The 22,640-nt window shown below is 35.4% G+C and overlaps 1 protein-coding gene across 3 annotated transcripts in view; it reads left to right on the top strand.

The window, feature by feature from the left end:
* TRAPPC12 (trafficking protein particle complex 12) overlaps positions 1–22,640 on the top strand; it is a 48,373-nt gene that overhangs the window by 7,180 nt on the left and 18,553 nt on the right. For all 3 annotated transcript variants that reach the window (XM_027690378.1, XM_027690377.1, XM_027690379.1), the window contains exons 4-6: positions 5,302–5,415; positions 6,258–6,396; positions 16,232–16,344. In XM_027690378.1, coding sequence (XP_027546179.1) covers positions 5,302–5,415; positions 6,258–6,396; positions 16,232–16,344 — 366 coding nt within the window. The remainder of the gene's footprint in view (positions 1–5,301; positions 5,416–6,257; positions 6,397–16,231; positions 16,345–22,640) is intronic.

Below are 22,640 nucleotides of genomic sequence, written 5' to 3'. Positions count from 1 at the left end.
CAATATTGTTTCCATAACATTACAATTTTTTTCCTTAGGAATTTATTTGGTATCCTTGAACTACACACGAACATGAGAATTAGTGAGATTGTTTATCACTCAATTCAATCCCTTGCAGCAACTCAAAAGACTGTATTTCACATGGGTCCACAGTACAGAAGAGAAATGCTTGGAATTAGGATAGACTTCAGCTTCAGACTGATACCTGTTATTTAGGAGTTTACCTGTGAGCTGATGTCTGAACTCTGAAGTCCATAGAGGTCTAATAATACAGTCACTGATCACATCTAAATTTAGATGGGATCCCATCTAAAAGTCTCAAGAATTGTCATATGTTGTAGGAAGACACCAGTGGCATGTGAAACAAAAAGTGAATGTTAGGTTCTGTTCTGAAAAACTTGTTAGGTTAGAATTCTCAGATGATCTTGGGTGGACTCCATTGTATTATGGAATGGAAAAAATTTAGAAAAAAAGAAGCTATTCCAGGCTTGTCTGCTTCAGAGGAAACCGCTTCATTAGTATCTGGTTACTGTTTTAATCCTGTGTGGGTGGGAAAAACATACTAAATGGCTCACTAGTATCCCAAATCTTCATACCAAAGGTCCTCAGCTGCAATTCTGAAGCTTCTCTATTTTACCATACAATTGCTTCTGTTTTCCTATTTGTCTATTTTAACAAATAAACAAAAAAACACTGCTGCTACTTTCAAAGGCTATTCCAGAACTTCATTCCTTTGCTTGCTAATCAAAGGAATTCTAATCAGTCCTCTCTCAAAATCTTTCTTTCTAATCAAAGCTAAAGTTGTTTACAACAATTTAAGTGTTTTGGTCTCATGTTGCTTTTTAAGTAATTTTCTTTTCTCAGTATTTGCTTCCTCTCCCCTGCTACTTTGTATGGGTAAACAGCAGTGGCAATTCCAAAAATAACCCATCTCTAGTAATCTAGTCATGGATGCCTTCACAAACATCTTAGGAGCTCTTCTGAGAATCTCTTCCAATTGAAGCCAACATCTTTTTGTTATCGCTGCCCAGAGCTACGCACATTACATTGTAAGTTACATGACTTTGCAGGTTAAAGATCTCGTATGCTGACACTGTAAATCATCTTATCCCTCTTTGGTGATGTGGTCCTTACATGTAGTGAAAGTACTTCCTAGATTACATCTACAAATGCAGATACCAGCTCTTTTCGCCAGGGTCACAAAACAGTATCTTAAATTTGATTGATTCCAGTGTACCTCCTAGAGTAATAACTTTTCACATCCATTTAAGTTAAAAACAATTCTGTGGGTAAGATGAAATTTATGCTTGCAGCAAAGAATGTTGGAGACTGATGTCCTTTTGGGGCAATCATAGTGCAAAGTCTGCAAAAGTTTCCTGAAGTACAATTAGTTGTCAGAAAACAAAAGTTACCAAGAAGTTAGTAAGCTGAGCTTCCAGAGGTGCACCTTTTCTGATGAAACCACCAACAGCAGCATCATGCCTAAGACAAATACTTGTTCAGCAGGAACTGAACTAAGGTTGTTAAACTTGGCTAACAAAATTGTTTTGGTCTGTAGTTGTTTTGAGTGAGATTTGTACCAGTAAACCAAAGATAGTTTATTGAACAACTGTACTTTCGCATTTTGAATTTCTGCTATCAAATGGGTAACAGTGAATTAGAAATGTTTTACTGGTAGGGTAATGGTGTGAATTGGTGTAGTTGAATTAGTTTTACAACTTTGGGGCTTGTAAGAGATACAGGAGTGCTGGAGCAGTTCAGCAAAATAATTCTGTAATAACTAGTGAATAGAGTTATACATCTGTACAGGGAAGGTTTTTATATTTTTCAACTGAAAGCAGAATATCTTGAGTTTTCAGTTTCTAAAAAGTTTTATCAGTCTAGCATAGGAACATGCATTTACGTCTAGAGCAAATAAATGTAAGCAAGAGCTTGTCTTCACAACGTTGCTTTGTTTTACAGCAGCAAATACAAGGTGCAAGCTGCAATTTTGTTAGTTCCTGTTATTCCATATTTTAGATTAATTGTTTACACTCATTTTAAGAAATAGCACAGTCTGTCTTAATAGAGACCCCTCTGATGTTTTGAGTTGTAAGCCATAAGAAAAGTCTGTCTTAGATAGTTATTATACCTAAGAAAAGACTGCTATATCTTGCCACTATAAATACATAGTGTTTGCTCTAAATATACAATCATTTCTTCAAGCTGCTAGGCCAGGAAAGGGTTACTAACTACATTTTCTTAACTGATGTGGAAGTGCTCTACCAATGTAATTTACAGGGGAGAAGCATGTCATAGCTAGTGGAGGAGGACATTTTAATCACTTTAATGGTGTTACATGTAGAGTTAATGACTCCCTTTGAGTGTATTTAAAAAAAGTCATATACTGCTACTTTTGCACGTGATTAATGTTGTGCTTTTGCATATATTTTCAAATATAATAAATCTGGATACAGTGGTATGGCATACATACTCACTTTAATAAGTTAAAAATTATCCTTGAAAATAGGGGAGGGGATTGTTCTTTTGTTTCTAAATCAGTGAGCAATTTCTCATGTCGCTGATTTGAGAGAAGATGGAAGATACAAGTAGCACAAATAGTAGCTGGGTGCTTGTGGGAAAAGGCTGCATTTCTACTTACTGGATAGAATTTCAGTGCTTTTCCTGAGAGACTGAATAATGTTATAAATTGTGTATCAGTGGAGTTCCCTTTTTATCACTGAACACGTTTTCCACAGACATCCAGTCTTCATGACTTGCTTTGCTAGACAGAAGAATTGCATTTGAAACCTGTTTTACTATGCAGTCTCCCTGTCTGTATGTAAACCTCCCCCAGGACTTCTGAGTTTTTGAAGAACAGAGAAGATCTGCAGGGAATAGTGCATTGTCTGGTGGGTGGCTGCTCTGCTTGGCCCAACTTTGGTGTGTGTACAGCAGTCAGTACTGAAATGTTTTTTTTTTCTTCTTTTAATTTTTGGTTATGTATATGGACCAAAAAACTCCTTTCACAAGATAAATATCTGGACTAACAGTGCTCAAAAAGTACAGAAATCATACAAATTGGTGGCTTTCATTAAAAGAACAACTTCATATTTCTGGGGGAGGGGTGGGGCAGAAAAAGATAACTCTAATGTCGTGTGGAGAGAAGTTCTCTGCTGCCGGCTGCCACTGTGTTAGTGACCTGGTTGGCAATAATATTTGGTTGACAGTATTTTTTCTTGGAGAAATTAATGTTTGTACACAATAGCAGATAGATGACCGTGTCCTGATCATCACAGAATAATTATTTTTGTCTTTGAAGATATTCTTCAGTATTTTTGATGCTATATCTGAAGCTGTAGTGTCCCTACTTACTTTAGGCCTCAACTTAGGACTTACAAACAAAATTCAAGAACAAGGGACCCAGGCTATTAGGACCGTGTGCTTGTAGACCATAGGAAGTGTGAAAGTGACTGACCTGCCGGGTTTTGAGGGGTGTTTGAAGTAACTGGAGAAAGATTTCTGCTGGACTGGCAAGTCTAAGTTTGGTACAATTTCCCAGAGAAAATAGTGTCCAGTTTGTTTCAAATTAAGTTGTACTACCAGGAGCCTTCTATTAAGCTTCCACAGAGAATTATGCTTCATGATCAGCAGGGAGCTCTAATTTTGAAATCTTGATGAATATTATGTTTCATTTTCCAGCAAAGACTGTTTTCACAATGACTGTCAGACTTGCTTTTCCTGGCTGTCTTGTTCTATAAAGAAAAAGTATTTTTTGTCCATGCCCAAAATAGAATTTAAAAAATTGTAGCAACTAAGTTTGTCATAAATGATCCATTATTATTTTTGGATCCTAACTCTCATTTGGGAAGAAAAGTTGTGCAGTTTTGAGTCTGTGTTTGCTTCTTTTTTAAGGATAATAAGAATTAAATTTGTCTCTCCAGAAGCGGAATGAATTTCAGGTAATCCATGTCAGTATCTTTCTGCTTTTCGAAGTTGATACAGGTAGATGTTGAAGGATGTTGTAAAGGCATTATCAGTTCCTGCTCTTCCATAAGAGTGTAGGTGTCTCAGATTCTGCCATGCTGTTTCGTGGTCTTGCTGTCTTGCTTCTGCATTTCTAGTGGAACTCAGCTTTTAATCTGGCATTTGACATTGCAGGGGAGAGAGATGAGGTGGTTAGTGCATGATGGTCTCTGTAGTGGCCCTTTGAACTGTATGGCTGCAAAATGGAGGCCAGAAAGTATGAAAACTCTTCAGTTGTTACTACTAATTTTTGATGTAACTGTTTGCTGTATCGACATGTTTTCTAAAACATTGGAGAGGATTTAATAAAATACCAGTTTGAAGTTAGTATCTGAACTTGCAAGCACCAATATAAATATATTTTCTTTCTTACCATTTCATCAGACAACATGACAATTTCTATTACCTTTTTTTTAATGTATTTAAGAAACTATTTGAAAGAAATATTACTTTCAGGAATAAGATGTATTTATTTCAGAATGACCTGCTGGATACATGTCTCTTGAAAAACTCTTCTGTATGATAGAAAAGTATGACAGCTTAAAACTTGTGAAACATTAGTCTGTGTGTTAAGGTCTTGGTATGCTGCATCAGGCTATACAGGCTATACATTAATGGAATGGCAGTGTAACAGGACTGTTAACTAAGCATGGTTTTGTTTTATGAATAAAAAAATAAATTTAACATTTTGAAATTAGTCATGAAATGGAAATTCAGATGTTTACATTGTATAGGTGAAACAGTTGTTATTGTTCTGAATTTATCATTTTATGCATTGTATTGTTTCTTGTCCTTTGTTCCTGATTGCTAGGAATGTTCTGGGCAATGTTAGGAAAGTTTATTTTCATTAAATGAACTACACTAGGGGTTATAATCTGAAATACTGAAGTCAGTGAGATAAGAATAGACATTGACTACTTAATAGTAGAGTAATTTGACTGTGATTATTGATAATATATGGCTGGGAATTTTTTTCTCCTTTTGATGAGAAAACAAAATTGTGGATATTATAGTATATTCATTTATATTATCAAATATTATATAGCTTTAATTTTAGAATTCTGTATGGGTTTGTATATTCTTTTGGTTTAGTGATCTGATAATATTAATGCTTGATTTCACTTTTTGCCTAATTAGATGTGCAGCTTTGACAAATGACATTCTGCTTCTCACTGGCCAGTTCTCCTGACCTTGTCATTATTACTGATGGGTACATGTTGCTGCTTCAGGCAAAATAAGCAGTTGTGCATTTTAGGGGCTTTATGATTTTGCTACTTACTCTTTTCTTCTTCCCAGAGCAGTAAAAACTGGAGGGCAGCAGTTGACTTGTGTGGGCGGCTTCTAACTGCCCATGGTCAAGGCTATAAAAAAAGTGGACAGCCTGCTAACCATACAACAGATTCTTTACAGGTATGTTTACAGATACACCCTTGTCACTGTTTTCCAACAATATTCACAGTGGCATTTTTTTTAACATGATCAACTTCTTTTCCTAATTGTAATCTAAAAACTGAGCTTACTTAAGCATTGTAGAAGTCACTTTCTCTGTTTGCTTAAGGAAAGTAGGTCTTCATTTAAAACAAACATATTTTTTTAAGTAGAATTCGATCTTGATTATATGCTTTTAAAGGTAATCACACTAGCAAAATGAAATGTTTTGCTGTCTTGAAAGACTCGCTGTGCTAGAGTTCGTAAAACTATCTAGACTGTGAACTTTGTAGTAAGATTTCAAATGGGAGAATGTGTTTCATGTTGATAAGAAAATAAGAACCCAATTTAATAAAATATTACAAGTGGTTCACATGTAACCCAGATGAGAACTCATGTTTTTGGCCCTAGTAACCATAAAGCTCATGGAATTTCACCAAAATCCTAAGAGATTTTAAGAATAGCATAAAATTGGAAAAACAATTAATATATCAGATTGATAATTCATACATGCTGACTCAGGTTAAAGAGAGATGTTCTAATTTTGAAGCAGGCTAGTTTTTAAACTTCATCTTCAAAATCTCACTATCTTTACAAACAATTAAACCATCAGTCCTCTGTGTTTTGTTTTAATGATCTGATGAAAAGTATTTTGTGAAAGAGCATGTAAATATAAATCCCTATTCTTTTCAGTGAGTAACATAGAAACTCTTTACTCAGCTTTTATCAGAAGAACTTAGAAAGTTGAAATTGTATTTGGATGTGGCTTGTGATTGAAGCTAATAACAGACTTTCCCCTTTTTTTTATATGTATTAATTTTTAGCTGTGGTTTGTGAGACTAGCACTGCTGGTAAAACTGAATCTATTCCAAAATGCAGAAATGGAATTTGAACAATTTGGAAATTTAGACCAGCCTGATCTTTATTATGAATATTACCCTCACGTATACCCTGGACGAAAAGGTAAAACACTTGATTTATAAAATGCTTTTTATTTTTGCTGATTTTACTGGTCATTATAAAATATTAGTTGGATTCAGTTTTTTTTAATCCTAAAGCATTGGTGAACTTTGGATTATGTTGATTTTGTTTTGTTTGTTTTTCCCAGAGGAACATGATTGATTACTACATTAAAGTATTGTTCGCATTATAGAGGTTGCAATAAGGAGTAACGAGAAGTAAAACAGTATAGGTAGGCAGAGTATTTCATGATTCTGCTACAGAGGAATGTTTTTGACAAGTAAATATAATAGTTTAGATCTATGGTATTGAAATTAAAACCCACCAAACTTAAATATTATGTTTTAGCCAGAAACAGGCTGTGAAAGGTGATGAGAGAGTTTATGGAAACAGAATCCTCTTACCCTCATCTAGGTACTATCAGTATGCTATTTTTAACCCTTGCATGCCCATGCAGGCAGGTCCTAATGCAGATGTTATTTCCTAGTTCCTAAGATTAAAAGAAGAAATTTAGAGCTAATTTAATAATTCTCCTTAATTTAAGAAATGGTTGAATGTAATATTATTTGCTTCATAATTGAAAGTAAATAAAAACAAAAGTTTACTATGTATCTCACTGTTGAAGAGGAAAAAACCGCCACCAGGCTCAATTCTTTATAAGCAGTTTATCTCAAGTTACAGATGCACTACTTCCCACTACTCCAAATAGCCCATAGATTAACCACATAGTTCCTCTACTCAGGGTATCCTAGTCCTCTAGAAGCCTGGGTTTGAAAAATTGCAAGTTTTAAGAGCAATTTCGCTCCTGTTCAGGCTATTTTTAAGTTTTATTTTTTCTAAATCTGTTACTTAGAAAAAATAACTCTTTGGTACAAGTACACTGTTGAGTGTTCTTAATGTTCTCTGGCTTTCGTATTTGAACCACAGTGTATAATAAAACATTTGTAAGAAACAGTTGTTAGAGGCAGTGCCACTCTGAAAAATTATAGTCCATTTTACATGAGATGCTGGTAGTCTTGATGGGGTAATATAGAAGGTACTGAGATTTTGGGGTTGCTGAGGAAGGGAAGTTGGTGTCAGAAAGTTTGGGATTTTTTTACAGAAGGTAAATAATGCAAAGGATCAGTTGTGGCCCATCAAGGCCAATGTGGACTGCCTAGAACAGGTCCCTCTGACGTAACTCATCGTCTTTCAAGCAATCACTGGCAATCCACTGAGAAGGAACTGTGTAATTTTCAAGAGTGCGAGAGGTCTTAGTCATCAGGTTGCACAGCTCCTTGAATCTGGTTATCTTTGGGCAATTCTGCACTTGATGCAGTGCTGCACAGGATTAGTCTTCCCCAGACCATATGTATGTTTCCACATCTTTTTCAGTATTAAAAATAAGTTCTTTTTGTCAAAGAAAAATCCTGGCAGGTCATGTCAATATCTGAGGCACTTGAGTCCTCATGCCACAGATCATACAAATAGCAACAGCTCTGGATAGTCTGGCTGGCTGCTACAGGCACCCGTTCTGGGACTGAGCTTTGAATCCAAACTGTTCTTGCAGCAACCACAGCCACTGTGGCTATTTCATACCAATTATGAGGGCATCGATGAGGTATTCGTGGGGATGTAGGAGAAAACAAGCACTTCTTTTCTGGCTGACATTAAACTACACTATACTGGATTATGGATAAAGAAATCTGGTATAAATGCATCATTAACTGGCTAATTTAAATAAAAAATATAGATAAATAATTCATAAATCTATTAGTATGAATCCACAATCCACTGCTGTTTGGTAATTTTGCATATCATTTTGTGGTGTAACAAGCATAAAAGAAAAGGTTTTGTTTCAACATTTTAGTTTTGATTTATGGTATATAAATGGAGTAAGCACTTAAAAGTCAATTTAAGAAATGAAAGTATAGATATAAATAATGTACACATTAATTGTAATACATACAATATTTTGCATAATTTCTTTGTATTCAAAATATAATAAAAAATGTAATAGATTAGAAAGTTTTCTGGGTTTTATGCTTGAAGTAGGGAAAGCTTTGAACTTCTTACAGCGGTGAGAATAGTCCCTTATCCATTAATCTTGGAGAAATATACCTCAAAGAATTTAAGTTACAAGTAACTCTATGAGGAGCGGAAGATATTTTCCATTAATTTTACTTAACGTGGCCAACACATTGCTCTTAATTTCCTTCTAAAGTTCTTTCCCTTTTTGCTGTGCTACTAATCTCCGTTTCATCCTCATATTTTGTATGGCATTTGCAGCCATGCTGTACATGGATCCCATTACCGTTGTTTTCTTCATGGCTGTAAAATCTAGTCTTTCTGAATTCTTCCTTTCCTGGCTTCTATGTGCTCTTTCTTCAGTCATCTCCATTGCTTGTAGGTGTACAACCTGTCGGGGAGTGTAGTCTGGGATCCTCGAATCACTCAGTGGAATAAGTTAAGTCAGTCTTAGATCATTCCTGTTTGATATGGGGCAGAGAGCAAACCGTTTCCATTTTCTAGTAAAATCTTAAAATTATTCAGTTATAGATCTATTTCTTTTAAATTCGTCTGTGTAAAGAAGCTAAAAAGTATGATTTTGTATATAATTTTTTTGGTTTTTAATAGATAGGTCCTTAGGTCAGGAACTCTGTTCCAGATTGCTTCCTGCACATCTCATTGTACTCTGTGGGGTATATAAGGCTGAATTTTTGTCATTGTTCTCATGACTAATGAATTTCAGGATTTTTTTTTTAGGGTTTTCACTTTGTGTTTTCACAGTCTGACCCACTTCTATTTATATAGTTTGTTTCTGTGTTCCTCGTGATATTTAATGAACTCTCATATGATAGATTTCCTAACCTGAGATAGCCTTTCACTTGGTAATGCCTATGTATTTCTGAACAAGTGAGAGCCAACAATTAAAATGGAACATTAAAATGCTATTTCATGCTTATATGAGATAATTTGATCTTGTTTCTGGTTAGTAGACCAGGAAGTTACAGAAAAGTTAGTGCTACCAAAACCAGTGTTCTAAAGTTACAAAACTTGAGAACAATTTATTTTGTATTACAAAGAAAAGAAACTTGCAAAAGTAAAAATTGGACTTTCATTCCCCTGACCAGAGGTTTATATAACATGGGGTGGATTTTATTTTTCCTTTCTTGTTTTCATTCTCCCTGTGAAGAAAGAGCATCATCTGTGTTCCTCTGAATGAAAGCAGTCTCTGTTCCCTGGTGGAAATTGCCTAAATGAGGAACATGTCATTAAATATCTAGTTGTATGTGTTCTAGAAACTGATTTCATACTCTACACCTTCCCATGAACTCTGCTACTAATTCTAGGACAAGTTTTTTTGAAGTGTGGCTGTGTTGCAACTCTAGGGATACACTAGTGTGTGCTACAATAGGCTGACACTTTTGGATGGATAGTGACAGTTTAAAAAATAATATATAATATATAAAAATATATATATTTCTATCAAAATAGTGTGACTCTAGACATCATAACTACTGCTTTAGCATATTTTACTAGGTCTCTGTTACTTTTATGACTTTACTACTACCCCCGTAGTTAGATGTTTTATCAGAAATACATGAAAAAATGGATTGAAAAATAGTTATCGTAAGATTTCATTTTTTATGTGTCCTTATTTACTCAAGTAGTGCTCTTAATTTGTTTCTTTTATTCAGTTTTGAAATTCAGATCCTTCTAAAGGAGTCGTATCATATGTGGTCTAGAACTGTCATTCAAGCCCATATTGTAAGCAAGTTTTCAGTGCTGACGTCTAAGGTGAACTGTAATAAATTGTTATTACATTTAATAACCTTATGAAACAGCAAAATATATAATGAGAAACTTGTTTTATGTCTAACACAGAGATACTGTGTTAACAAGGGAAACACACAGAATTATTTCTCTAGTACCCACAAAAGACATTTTACAGACACCTGCACTGTGTGTAGTGCAGAGGACTGTGTACAGCTCCAAGGTCTACCTGCTCTCAGAAACTTGGTCCTGTTTCTGAATGTCAGCCTATGCCATAAGTAAGGACAGACTTGGACTGGGAAAATTATCTGCTTTATATGAGGCCTCTGTGGTGCTGTCTGGCCATTTTGAGTTTACTGTCTTCCTTTCTTCTTCTCTCCTGCTTGTCTATGCTAGTAGGAGGCAGCCTGGCTGAAGCTTCCTTTTTTTTTTTTAATCCATGAGGTTTGATGATGCTATAAGTGAAATACCCTTTTTTTCAACCATATCAAGTTTTGGTTAGTGGCAGAACTGTAGCAGAATGGGAAGTGGTGTGGGGAAAAAAGAAGAATAATTGTGGTAGGTGAAGAGACAAAAGGGAATAATCTATGTAAAAACAAAGATAAGAGGAGAAATGCACAGACTAAAGAAACTATGGCATATAGAGTGCTCCTGTCCATTAATAATTTTTTGCCCTTCACTTCCTTCTTCCATTTATCATTGCAGACCTTAAAATTTTGCAGGAAAGCAGAAGAAAAAAGTTACTCCAATCACTGTTACATGTGGCACTAGTTTTCTCATGTGTTACCACAAATGGTGCCTGACATTAACACTCTCACATCAGACTGATTCAGTCTTGGCAGTTGCTTGGGAGAGTTCTTCATTCAGGCTCATTTTGGCAGTAAAAAAACATATTAAAGCCTCTAGTGGAACTGGTTTGCCCATTATTTTCTTTACATTACTGTGTATATCTCTGTTGTGTCTTTAAATACACTCTCCGTTCATTTGCCTCAGAGCTACCTTCTATCTGTGAAATCAGCTGATAGGACTTGAATAAATACCACTAAAGTGTTGTGATTCTAGTTGGTTATTCAGACTACTCAGATGTGCAAATACAAATTTTTCAGAAATAACATAGATATTTTAGTTAAGAAACGTATGTATAATTTTAAGGGGGGGTAGAGTGCTGATGAAGTACTTAGTTGAGCTTTCTTTCCCAAGGCTACATAGTCTCACTGTAGACAGTACCAGCTTAATATAGGATTTCTTAATACTATGAGTAAGTAAGTAATTTGTAAATTCTGCCTTACTACAGCTACAGCAGATAAGATTTAGCATGATCTCTTTGAGGTAGGGCAGTTGTAGGGTTTTTCTTTATTCTTTCTCTTATGTTTTTCTTGCTTCAGTGCAAGTAACTCCAAATTACTGAAAAAGTAATTTAGAAATCTTTCAAAACCAGATCTAGATTCAGAGTATCTGTGTTCTTAGGTCACTTGCAGTTAAATTGTAAAAAATACGCAAGCATGAAAGTTCAGATAAAATTTTCAAAACGTTTTCCTCAAGTGGTTACAAATGTTTAGGCTCCTATCTCTTCTTCAGTCTCTCTGGATTGAAAATAATAAACAAAAACTTGGAAACTAGTCTGGAAACTAGTGGATTTTTAAGTATACTTCTACTTGCTAGTCAGCAAGGCTAGGATTCAAACTTACTACATTATCCCTCTTGAAAGTCTTATAAATTATACACATACGCTGTTGGTAAATATATGTGTGCATATAAAGGCAAGGATATACATCTCTGTATGTATATATAAAGCAGAATATTTTTCTGAAACTAGATTTTCTGTATTTCTCTTTTACCCAATGAAGGAAGGATTTTTCTTTTTTTTTCTTTTGTTACTGTCATAAGATCCCACTTTATACTTGTAGTAATTGGTAATCTGCCCTTCTGCTGCTCTTTAGTATTTAAGATTTGTTGAATAAGCTGTAGAAGTCAGATCAGAAAGCATTTCTGGTTACTGGGTTTGCAACAATAAAATACAAAGATACAATGGCTGGCCATTGGAATCCTCTCTTTTCTGCTCTAAAAAGGCTGCAGATGAGGGCTGCATTTTGAATTTGATTGACATGGGGTGATGTTTGTGTTTTGACAGTTATGAAAATGTGCAGCTGTTCATAAAGAAATAGAAATTGAAATCTGTGGTCTTAGAAAATTAACCTGATCTTACTATTTATTCCATCTGTTCCCATGCTTTCAGAGTATCCATTTTCCTTTCAGCAGACCTTTTTTTACTTTTTAGTTTTGCCTTTTGTATGCTGATAATACATATATGTATACGAATGAGTAATTCATACAAAAGTGACAATCAAAAATTATATTCTTGGAAAAAAATTCTTCAGTGTATTTAAAAGTGATGGCTAAGAAAATTGTCTTAAAATTAAACCATTTTCCATTATAAATTTTTTGTAGCTTATTATGAAACCCCTGAAGAGGAGCAACAGAGGTCAACTGTAAAACATCAAGCTAGAATAAGACCTATTTAACTTAAAATTTCAATACATGCCTGTAATTGTAGGGCTTTACCTTTTGTTGAAATTACCTTAGCTTAGCTGACATGGTTTTACTGCGTAAGAGGGCATTATTGTAGAAATCTGAAGCATGAAGTAGAGAGCAAAATGCATTCTCCTGTGCTCATAAGCAAACATTTTAATCACAGGATATACTATTTGTTTTAAATACTTCCTTGACATGTTGCCCTGTTAAATTCGGTCCTGAGTGAAATATAATAGAGTGTGTGGGTTTAATTCCAAATAGTTTTGCAAAAGACAGCATGTGATTACTTCAGAGTTTGTATAAAATTTTCTTATCCCTAGTATAGGAACCTGTTACAAATAAATATGTCTTGCCCTCTGTGCTTTAAGTATGTGGCCTAACAGTAAGTGAACAGACAATGTAATGTAATTCTTAGTCTAACAAGCTTGTATATTTCTGTTACAGCTGAGTGTTAATGTAGTTAATTTTACTTTTTTGTTTTGTCCCCCCCCCAGTGTAACCGTGTTCATTGAGGGAAGTATAGTTTTTTCCTCTACTAATCTGTTTTTATCATTAAGTTTTGTACTCCAAATTCTGCAACCTGCCTTTCAGACCTTCCTTACACTATTATTATTGATCTACTAGAGTCAACAGATGTCATTTACCTCCTCCCAGTTGTTTTCTTGTTAACCTAAACAATGTAAAATGAATATTACAGTGTTTTCCAAAATCCCAGGCACATCTTTTTAAAGTCTCAACTCTTGCCAGTTTTTACACAGCTGTTAATCAGGAGTTACAGAATTATTCTTGTGAACAGATCTCTTCACGTGCGTTTTCAATACTGCCATGTAGGTCTTTCTGAGAAGTGTATGTAAAATGTATTAGCACTTTATATAAGTAGCACTCATTGAAAACTTCACCAAATCTAAATAAATTTATGGCCATTTTTTTATCCAGAAAGTCAGTTTATTAGTGAAGGAAATTAATTAGATATATTATGCACACCTCATGTCATTTAACTAAAGAGAAGTTACTTGTAGATAGGAACATATTTTTTATAAGCACAGTATTTAAGGTCTGTATTTGGAAGAGTGGCTTGAATAAGTACTGCTGGTTTTTTATGACCAATTTGCTCATCTGATTTGACCTACAGTTACACAATGCTGTTTACATGGACTGGTAAGAAAGTTTGTAGGAGAGCATGTGTGTAGTTTTGTGCTTTCTTCCAAAAAAAGAAAAATCTCTTATTCAGAAGGATTCCAAGGAAACTGAGGAAGAGGGCAGAAACAGTATTTCTGATATTTTAAATGAAGTTAGCAGCCTGTTTAATAAACAGTAAGTAACAGAAATCCACTGGATGGATTTGCTGGATATTTACAGTAAAATTTCTTCTATTTATGTCATGAGTTTTGAAAAGAAATATAAGAAATAGATGCTAGAGTTTTAGATCCTCCTGCGTGAAATTGTAGTACAAATTCTGGTTTGACAAGTCTTTCCTCTGACTAGCCTTACACCCTGGGCCAGCTTCCATCTAGTTTTGTTTGAGAGATCGGTCATCAGACTTGATATAACACTGAGGATCACACTGGAATGTTTTTGGTCACGAACCATGAAGGAAATGCTAAGTGGTTGAGAAATAATACATCAGTAGAGTATATTTTGAAGTAATATAGTTCTAAATGCCTGTTACAACTGAGGTCTTAGTTGTGATAGGAAATAAATCAGATTCTTATGGAGTCTAAGTTGACCTGGAGTCACATTCATCATTCTGACATCCTCTGACACCACTTCTGATGATGTAGATTGGTAACGGGTTTTCTTTCCCCTGACATGGATCTTAGTAGCATGGCTTCATTCAGCAATACATAAGATCAACACTTTACAAAATATGCAATCCCAAAAAAGTGTTTTACAAAACATTGTATAAATTTTATAAAAGTCTGTAATGTGAGATGTTTCATCTCTGTTTCATGAAATACCTGTCATGTACCTGTACACTGAGCTGTTCTGGTACCAATCCAGATTCTCTGTCTGATTGTTCATTGACTTGACCTTTTGCTGTAGAGGTACAACCGGTTGGAGTTCACATTTGGTGAACTAGGTTTGCAGTACAGCTCACAACGTGTCTACAAAGCAATTTTTCTGTGGTGTTCTGGCACGGAACTTACTCTTAAATTATTTTCACCTTGCTTTTCATTGTTGTTCATCCCCTACATTGACTGTGTATCTTCACTTGTGGCGTCTTAGGTACCAGTCAGGATATACATAAAATATTTCATATCTTTTGTTACTGATTGAATAAACTTTTACACTTCTCTTAATAGAATTTTAAAAGCAGTTTTGTTTTCCTAATGTCTATTCCACGTATGATGATGCGTGAAGCTGATGTGTATGTCCATTACAGGAACACAGCAGTCACGGAAGCCATGGGGAATAGTTAGCATTGGGAAAAGAGAATTTATGTAGGTGTAAGTGGCTTACTCTGAAGGTCATAATTAGTGAATTTTGTGATTAAAATTTTGTCAACCTTTAAAAAAATGTCTAGAGGCAGTGACTCATTCTATATAGCATTTACCTCTTTGACATACAAGCCTGTTAAGAACAGGTGCAAAAATGTTTTTAGAAAGCGCCTGAGTCCTGTTTTTGAGAAAAGATGAGGCAAGAGGTGACTTCAAAGGGAAATCCCCTTAGAATATGTCTAAAGTAAGCAAATGTATATATTAAAATATTAGAACTGTAGCACAGTATTTTGCAAGGCCTACTTCTCCTTTTTCCGGGTCTGATTTGGTTTCAATAGTTTAGTTTATGTTCATTATAGTTGTCTGTGTATCAGGATTATGCACTTATCTGAAAGCAAGGTGTTGCACACTAGAGTTCCGTTAAGCTCCTCAAACTGCCCTTGAAGTCAGCCAGGATGCTGATAAACTCAGAAAATTGGGTCTTTGGTAAATGTTGTAATAATAATAAAGATAAAAGTAAGCTAATGTGAAAATGAAGACATTTTTCTCCCCACATATTGCTTAAATTTCTTTCCCTATTCTTTGATGTTTTGAATGAACCAGAAAATACACAAAAATATGCCAAGTGGTTTTGTATGCCCTGATTATATAACTCATTCACAAGCATACTTTTAAGGCTAGTAATTTTGTATTATTTCTTTTGCATTGATTGTAAAATATGTATAACTATTAAATGTTAGTAGTAATGTTGAGTAAACTTCATTTTTGTTTATCCTTTGTTTTAATTAGTTTATAAAAATCTTTAATGAAACATTATACTTCCATGCACAGCCTTGTTTTTGGAAATCTGAAGTAGGTGCACCTTCTTCTTGCCTTCGTGATTATGGTTACATTTGTTTGCCTATTAAAAACATTTTACAACATGTCACATAGTATGAGAAAAAGTTTCCTATTTTCTCATCTTTCACATCTTTCATCAGGAGAAGAAAAAGATTGATAGGCAAAATGGACTTTATGAGATACACTAGTGAGAAATACCTTGTTTAATGTAGGCAAATCACTAACTGATCATTATAACAAACACAGTTAACAAAAATCAATTGTGTTTTTAGGTTCCATGGTTCCTTTCTCCATGCGGATTTTACATGCTGAACTTCCTCAGTACCTTGGTAATCCTCAAGAATCACTTGACAGACTTCATAGTATGAAGATAATCTGCGCCAAGGTAACAGCATCTCTATGCGCTACCATTTCTTAATGTTTAAGAAATGAATTTTATTGTCCTTAAAAAGAACATTGTTTCAATGATGACTTGTTTTACTCCCATCTTGATGCAAGTATGGAGCTCGCTATTAAAAGTAATGAAGTGCCTCTTTCCTTTTAGGAGACATCCTTCTCTACTCTGTGGTAGCTCTGACTCAAATTAGTAGAACAGGGGACAACTTTTGTACTTTTGCCAGACAAGATATGGAGGACAGTGAGCAGGTGTGTTAAAGGGCGAGTAGAGGAGATTTCTTTCCTTCACTCTGCTGCATCCAGCTGAAAACAGTTGTTAATGACCTTGATCCTTTGGAAATAGTCTTGATTTTTCAGAAGTAGTCCAAATAGCTGGATTTGGAAACAACAGTCATTTGGGAATATAAGTACAACCAGCTGAGTTTGTTTTGGGGGGTTTGTTTTGTTTTGTCAAGTAGTATAATACAAAATTATGGCCTGAATTATAACATGGGATTTGTCAGTGCTGGAATTGGAGTCATGGGATTGTGCACTAACTTTTTCCTCTAAAACCAACATGCTGACAGTAAGCATTTGTCCTTAAATGTTTTTTACATCTTTTCCAGGCAGTCTAACTCACCAGTGATTATGAATTGTTACCATGTGATAAAGTCTAGAGGAAATGCAACATTATTGCTTTATCTGTGACACTTGAAAGTTCAAAACTATATAAGATAAATATTTTCAGTATTCCGTGGAAGTTTCCTATATTTACTCCTTAAATAACTTGGATAAGAGAAGTGAAGGGAAATGATAATTGCCAATTGTGTAGCTATATGGCCTTACATATATGAAATCAACTTGCTTCTAGCCCAGCAATGGCTAGGATAACCAAATGTTTACAGTAAAAAGTCCAGTTCTTTGTATTATGAGGGGGAAAATGAATGGTTCAGGTAAAAATAAGTGAATGTGGCATTTGTTACAAAGTTGGAAAGAATTGATTTGGAAATGACTGTATCTAATTTGGCCAAGAAGTGCTACTTCTTAGCACTTCACAAATACGGTTACCTGTTGATGACCATCTCATCTAATAATATTCCTGGCAGACTGTTCACTCCAGCCCTTTTCTTTATAAACAGTCCTCAGTTTGAAGTAATTCTGTTCTTCTAGGAAATGCTGTATGCCACTGTTGCAGGATATCATGGTGCTTCTACTAACATTTGCATATCCTGGTCTGGAGCAGATCAGCTGTTTCATATCTTTGTTATATGCGATCTGGTATTAAGTGCTGTGTTATCTGCCCTCGGTCATGAAGGTGCCACTAGATTCCAAAAACTGAACTTGTTTCTAGGTTCCTTCATCTTGTAACAAAGAGAGAAAACTGTAAGAATGTGAATGAGGGAGCAACTGCTGAGCAAAGGTGTTCATCAGCCATCTGGCAAACTTTATTAAAATGACCACATCTCAGTTACAGTGATCAGCCATGATTCTCCGTAGATTAGAGATTGTTGGTAAATAGAGAAGTGAAAGGAAAGGAAATTAACTCTCTCCCTCCTCCCCCCCACTCCTTTATAAGACCTTTAAGTCATCTACAACCTTGCGGTGTCTGCCTCTGCTCTTTTCCTTTAAGTGCATATCCTTAGAACCTATCCAGTGTACCAAGGAAGCTTTTAAACTATAATACAAGATTTTGTTTAAATATGAACTAGGCTGATTATTTGTTTAAGTAAGGGAAATTAGATATGCTGGAGAAGATGAAATAGAAATAAAAACAAATTACAAATTATTATATACATATTTCCCTCCCTGCTAAGTTCTTGAAGACAGATCTGTTTACTCTTGTTCTCGCTCCATCAACTGCTAGTTACCTAGGTCACTACAAATTATCCCTTTTGCCCTTGAAGGAAGCTTTTTGAGTCTGACTATATGTCTTCAGCAAGCTCTTCTGAGTAGTCAGTCCCCTGTTCTCTGCACTTGATGTTGGTTCATAGACTGTCACCTCTTTGTCTCTGCCCTCCTGTGTCTGAGTTTGCAAGGTTTCTCCCAGGGTGGTGTGTTCAATTGCAGCAAGAAAAAGAATGATCTCCCTTTGGTTCTTACGCGTTCCACTAGAGTTAGGATACAGTAGCCAGGACAAGCCATTGTCTCTGCTGATGGATGCTCCTTTTTAAAGTGCAGTACACAACTACAAAAAAATAAAACATATCATCCTTCTCAGAGAAATACTTCTGATCTGTTATTCTAGACACCTCATTGCAGATTACTTCATTTGTTTGCATTCAATTAAATACCTTGTCTTTTGGAGCAATTCAAAGACAAAAAGAGTATGAAAAAGGGCAGCCTATATACCTAACTCTGTTTTTAAAAGACAGTTGTAGATTGGTGATAATTTAACCATTTGAAGTTGGCTGACCAAAAAAGTTGTTTATATACGTTTTGATTTTTGTCTGGAACGCTGTTTGTCCAACAATCTCAATCTCAATTGGACCATTCAAGAATAACGTTTATAATACTTATAAAAACCCAAGACAAAACCAAGAAAATAACATAAAGGATGTACACTCATTAGTCTTAATATTTCTATGTGACACTTGGGAACCATTTGGGTTATAACAGAATTAATTGGGGAGCTTTCAACCAAAAGCCTCTAGTGTTTTACTTCCCTATTTTAAAAAATGGAAAAATAATCTTTGGTCATCCGTATTTACAGAAGGGCATACGAATAGTCATTATGTAAATGAAATGAACTTGGAGTCATAAAAGCTAGAAGAAAGAAAAGACCTATTAGCTCACCTAGTCTGTCTCTTTGCAGTGCAAGGTTGTTTTCTAGTTTTTAATGAGCCAGCCTCTGGAGCTGAGGCCACATCCCCTGGGAGGCTATTCCAGGGTAATGCTAATGCATTCTGATCATAAGAAAATTTGTCTTTATATTTCGTGTCTATTCCTTAATGTAACTGTGGGATTTCTTCCTATCCAATACTTGCTTTTAATCTGCTTAATTCCTTCCTGCTTTTTGTTGTATATATTCTACAGACACTTGTCAACTTTAGATTAGCTATTCCAGTTAAAGATGTAATCATATTTATTTTGGTTACTTGGTCATTTCAGCCCCTATCTACTTACATACTTCTGGTACCTGAAAGCAGGATTGGGGGTTAGGTGCAAATCATTTTCCATGTATATATTTTTCCACATATCTGTATATGTTTTCCTGCAATGATGTTTTTACCTTTTCCAGTATTCCTGCAAATTTCTAGATCTGGTTAGATATTTTACATCTTTGTCTATAGGTACGACATTTGGGAAAGAAATTATCTGTAGTGCCAAATGGGTGTTATAGCTTGGGGGAGGAATCCCATGAGATTGTTACTGCCTCCGTGTTATTGCTGGTCTTCTCAACATGAATTGCCTCAATGAGTTGTTGCCTCTTGTAAGTCTGCATTGAAATAAATGGTCTCTGAACAGGCAGGCAGTAAGATTAACAATAGCAATTTAAATCACAAAAGGGTTTGTTCTTTTCAAGTGTTCATTTAAAAACATAGGCATGATCACTTTAGTGCTAATAATACTGAGGTCGTGCTACAAAATGCTTACCTGGAGACCAAAATGTGAAAAGAACAACAGTTGGGCTTAACCTAAACTCTTCCCTTGTTTGTGCTACGCTTCCTAGATGTTTGAGGGAGAGCTCCTGGAAATGCTCACATCTCATAGTATAATGTATTTCACTTTTAAACTGTAATCCTTCAAGTGTCAGAGCCGTACTGGGCTCTTCTACCAGGTGGGTGGAGCAGTGGCAGATGGGTTAAAAGTCCTGCTTCCTAAAAAAGCCTCTGCCAATTGTTACCTCTGCAAAACTTGTCAAAAATACTTTGTGCTATTTGTCCATCAACTCTGTAGTTCCACCACTTTCATTCATGAGGAGTTATGTTCCTCCCTGGCCCTTCCATACACACTCTTCATATCTCCTAATCTTCTGTTTTACTTCCAAATCAGTGAACTTTCAGTCTCTTAGCTACTGATTATTTTGGGGTTTCATTTTCATTCAGCTTCCAGTTCTGGCTCAGTTTCTTAGGTGACATAAGTATTCTGTTTGTCGTATGTTATTTAAGTCTAGAGGGTATTTGTCTTGACACTTTGTTTGCTAAGTTTGTAGAAATGACAGTGATCTTTGTACCAGTCTGAGTACCCAAAAAGCCGGAATTCCAGAAGCACCAAATAAGGCTATTTTGACTAAAAAGCTAGTGCTGATGAAAAGTAGTGGAAGAAGGAATAAGGTATTAACAAGAGATACATAAGAACAGCACACTAGGGATGCAAATGGTGGTATGAATAGATTAGTAATTCCAGCATACAGGCGATGGATAGGGAATGAAACAGAGGACTCAATGAAGTTATAGTAGCCAGTGAAACTAATGATTGTGCATTTATAAATATTCAAACAAGAAAAAGCATAGGTCGTATAACTGATGAAGTAAATTATAGAAGTGTTCAATCATATTTTTGTTTATAATAGGAACATGGATATGATATTGCTGTAATATAGTTTACCAGCTAAATATTTCATATCAAACTAACCGCAATAGCTTACACAGAAGAACTGTTGGAATCATTAATGTTACTATTAAGCAATTCTTGGAAAACTGGGGAAATGCCCAGATACTGGAAAACTGCAGATGATGTTCTTATACTTAAGAAGGGCAAAAGAGATAAACCCAGGGAATAAAACAATTAGCCTCAAATCATCACCAAGCTCTGTTTTAATTATGTTAAGTTGAGGTGAGGGCTAGATATCCCCAAGTAATGTCACAGAATGGTTAATGCAATACTCTAATTTTATGCTAATATCTAATTCTTTCCTTTTTGGTTATGTTAGTGAGTACGTTTTCAGAGAAACTTGTCTTTTTAAACAGGACAGCCTGTCTCCTTGATGAAGGCCCTTTGTTATGTTTATACCATTTCAAGGGTAGGAACTTTGAGCCTTATTGAGACTGAGAAACAATCTCTAAATATTTTGTAGGGGAGGAGAAAGATCGTGGGGTTTAGACCACAGAAAATAGATTATAAAGTGGTTTGGATTTGTGGGAGAGAAGAAATTTTTTTCTCTGACAAGGTACCTTATTGTACACTAGGCATTTAACACTGAAATGTGACCCTTTTGTTTCTAAGTGATTTCTGGGTGACTACACTGCTTTTGAAAGTGGGACTGAGAGTCAGTCTTGCAGCCATGCCACTGCCATCTCATAAATTGCCTCCTATCAGCTAAGCTGCAGTATCTAATGGTATATGCTCATAGTCTCTCAAAATCTGAGATAAGGCAGTTCAGTCAGCCCTTTGTGAACAAAGTTTACAATAAATCATACTACCTTGTGTTTGTCATGGGCCAACAATTCTTATTAGCCTGGCTAAGCTGGCAGGTGGTAACTGCTCTGCTTTCATTGTATGTCTCTTCTTGCTCCTTAGTTCCTTGTAGCTAAATTTATGGCATCTAACTTCAAGATTTCATTCTAGTCTGTGAAAAGAGCTTGGTATCTCATAGGGCAATTTCTTCCAACTTTAAGATGTCTAATATTGGTGGCATGAGCTGGCATTCTGGTGGTACTGATTATCATCATTGGCGGTAGAAGGCACCAACACACTTTCTGAGACCAGATTAATTCTACCTGCCTTTGTTTTGGAGGATTTCCTGCAATGATTTTTAAGTGTTCCCTTATGAAGCACTGAGCACAATAGGAAAGCTTTGTTGGTGTAGAAAAAGACAATTACTTTTTATACTGACAGAAGCTGAAAGCTCTCTGTCTGGAAGTGCAGTCAGTCCCCAGAAGAGGCAGTACCCTGTATTTCCCTCACTGGCACACCACAGCAGCTGCTTAAAGAACGAGTGACCTTAATGTTTTTTGAAGGAAATCTCAAGCATTGTTTTACAACCAAAGTTATAAATCTGTAACAGGAAAAGTGGGGTGATCTGTGGGAACTGTAAAACAAATTTGGAGAAACTGTAATGGCATTAGGAAAAGCAAAGTTGACTTGAATTTCAAGTAGAGCCTTGCATGCATATTTTGAAAGTACTTAAGACACAAGCTTCATTAAATATACGTTTTCATTCTTCCAGTGAAACAACAAATGTTTCATTCACTCAACAATTTACATGATTTAAAATCTATGAAAAATAAAAAGAAGCAATAAACCCCAAAGTTTGAGGAGGAAATTGCAGTAAAAACTAAGAGTAATACTTCAGTAAAGACAAAAATATGGAACTAGAGCCCATACTTAGGGTGGGGGAGTCAGTAGGCAGTGGCTTTCTGTGAA

This window comes from Neopelma chrysocephalum, unplaced genomic scaffold, assembly GCF_003984885.1.
Source record: "Neopelma chrysocephalum unplaced genomic scaffold, ASM398488v2 Primary Assembly neopelma1_80b, whole genome shotgun sequence".
Classification (NCBI taxonomy): domain Eukaryota; kingdom Metazoa; phylum Chordata; class Aves; order Passeriformes; family Pipridae; genus Neopelma; species Neopelma chrysocephalum.
This window is presented reverse-complemented; position numbering and strand designations above follow the sequence as displayed.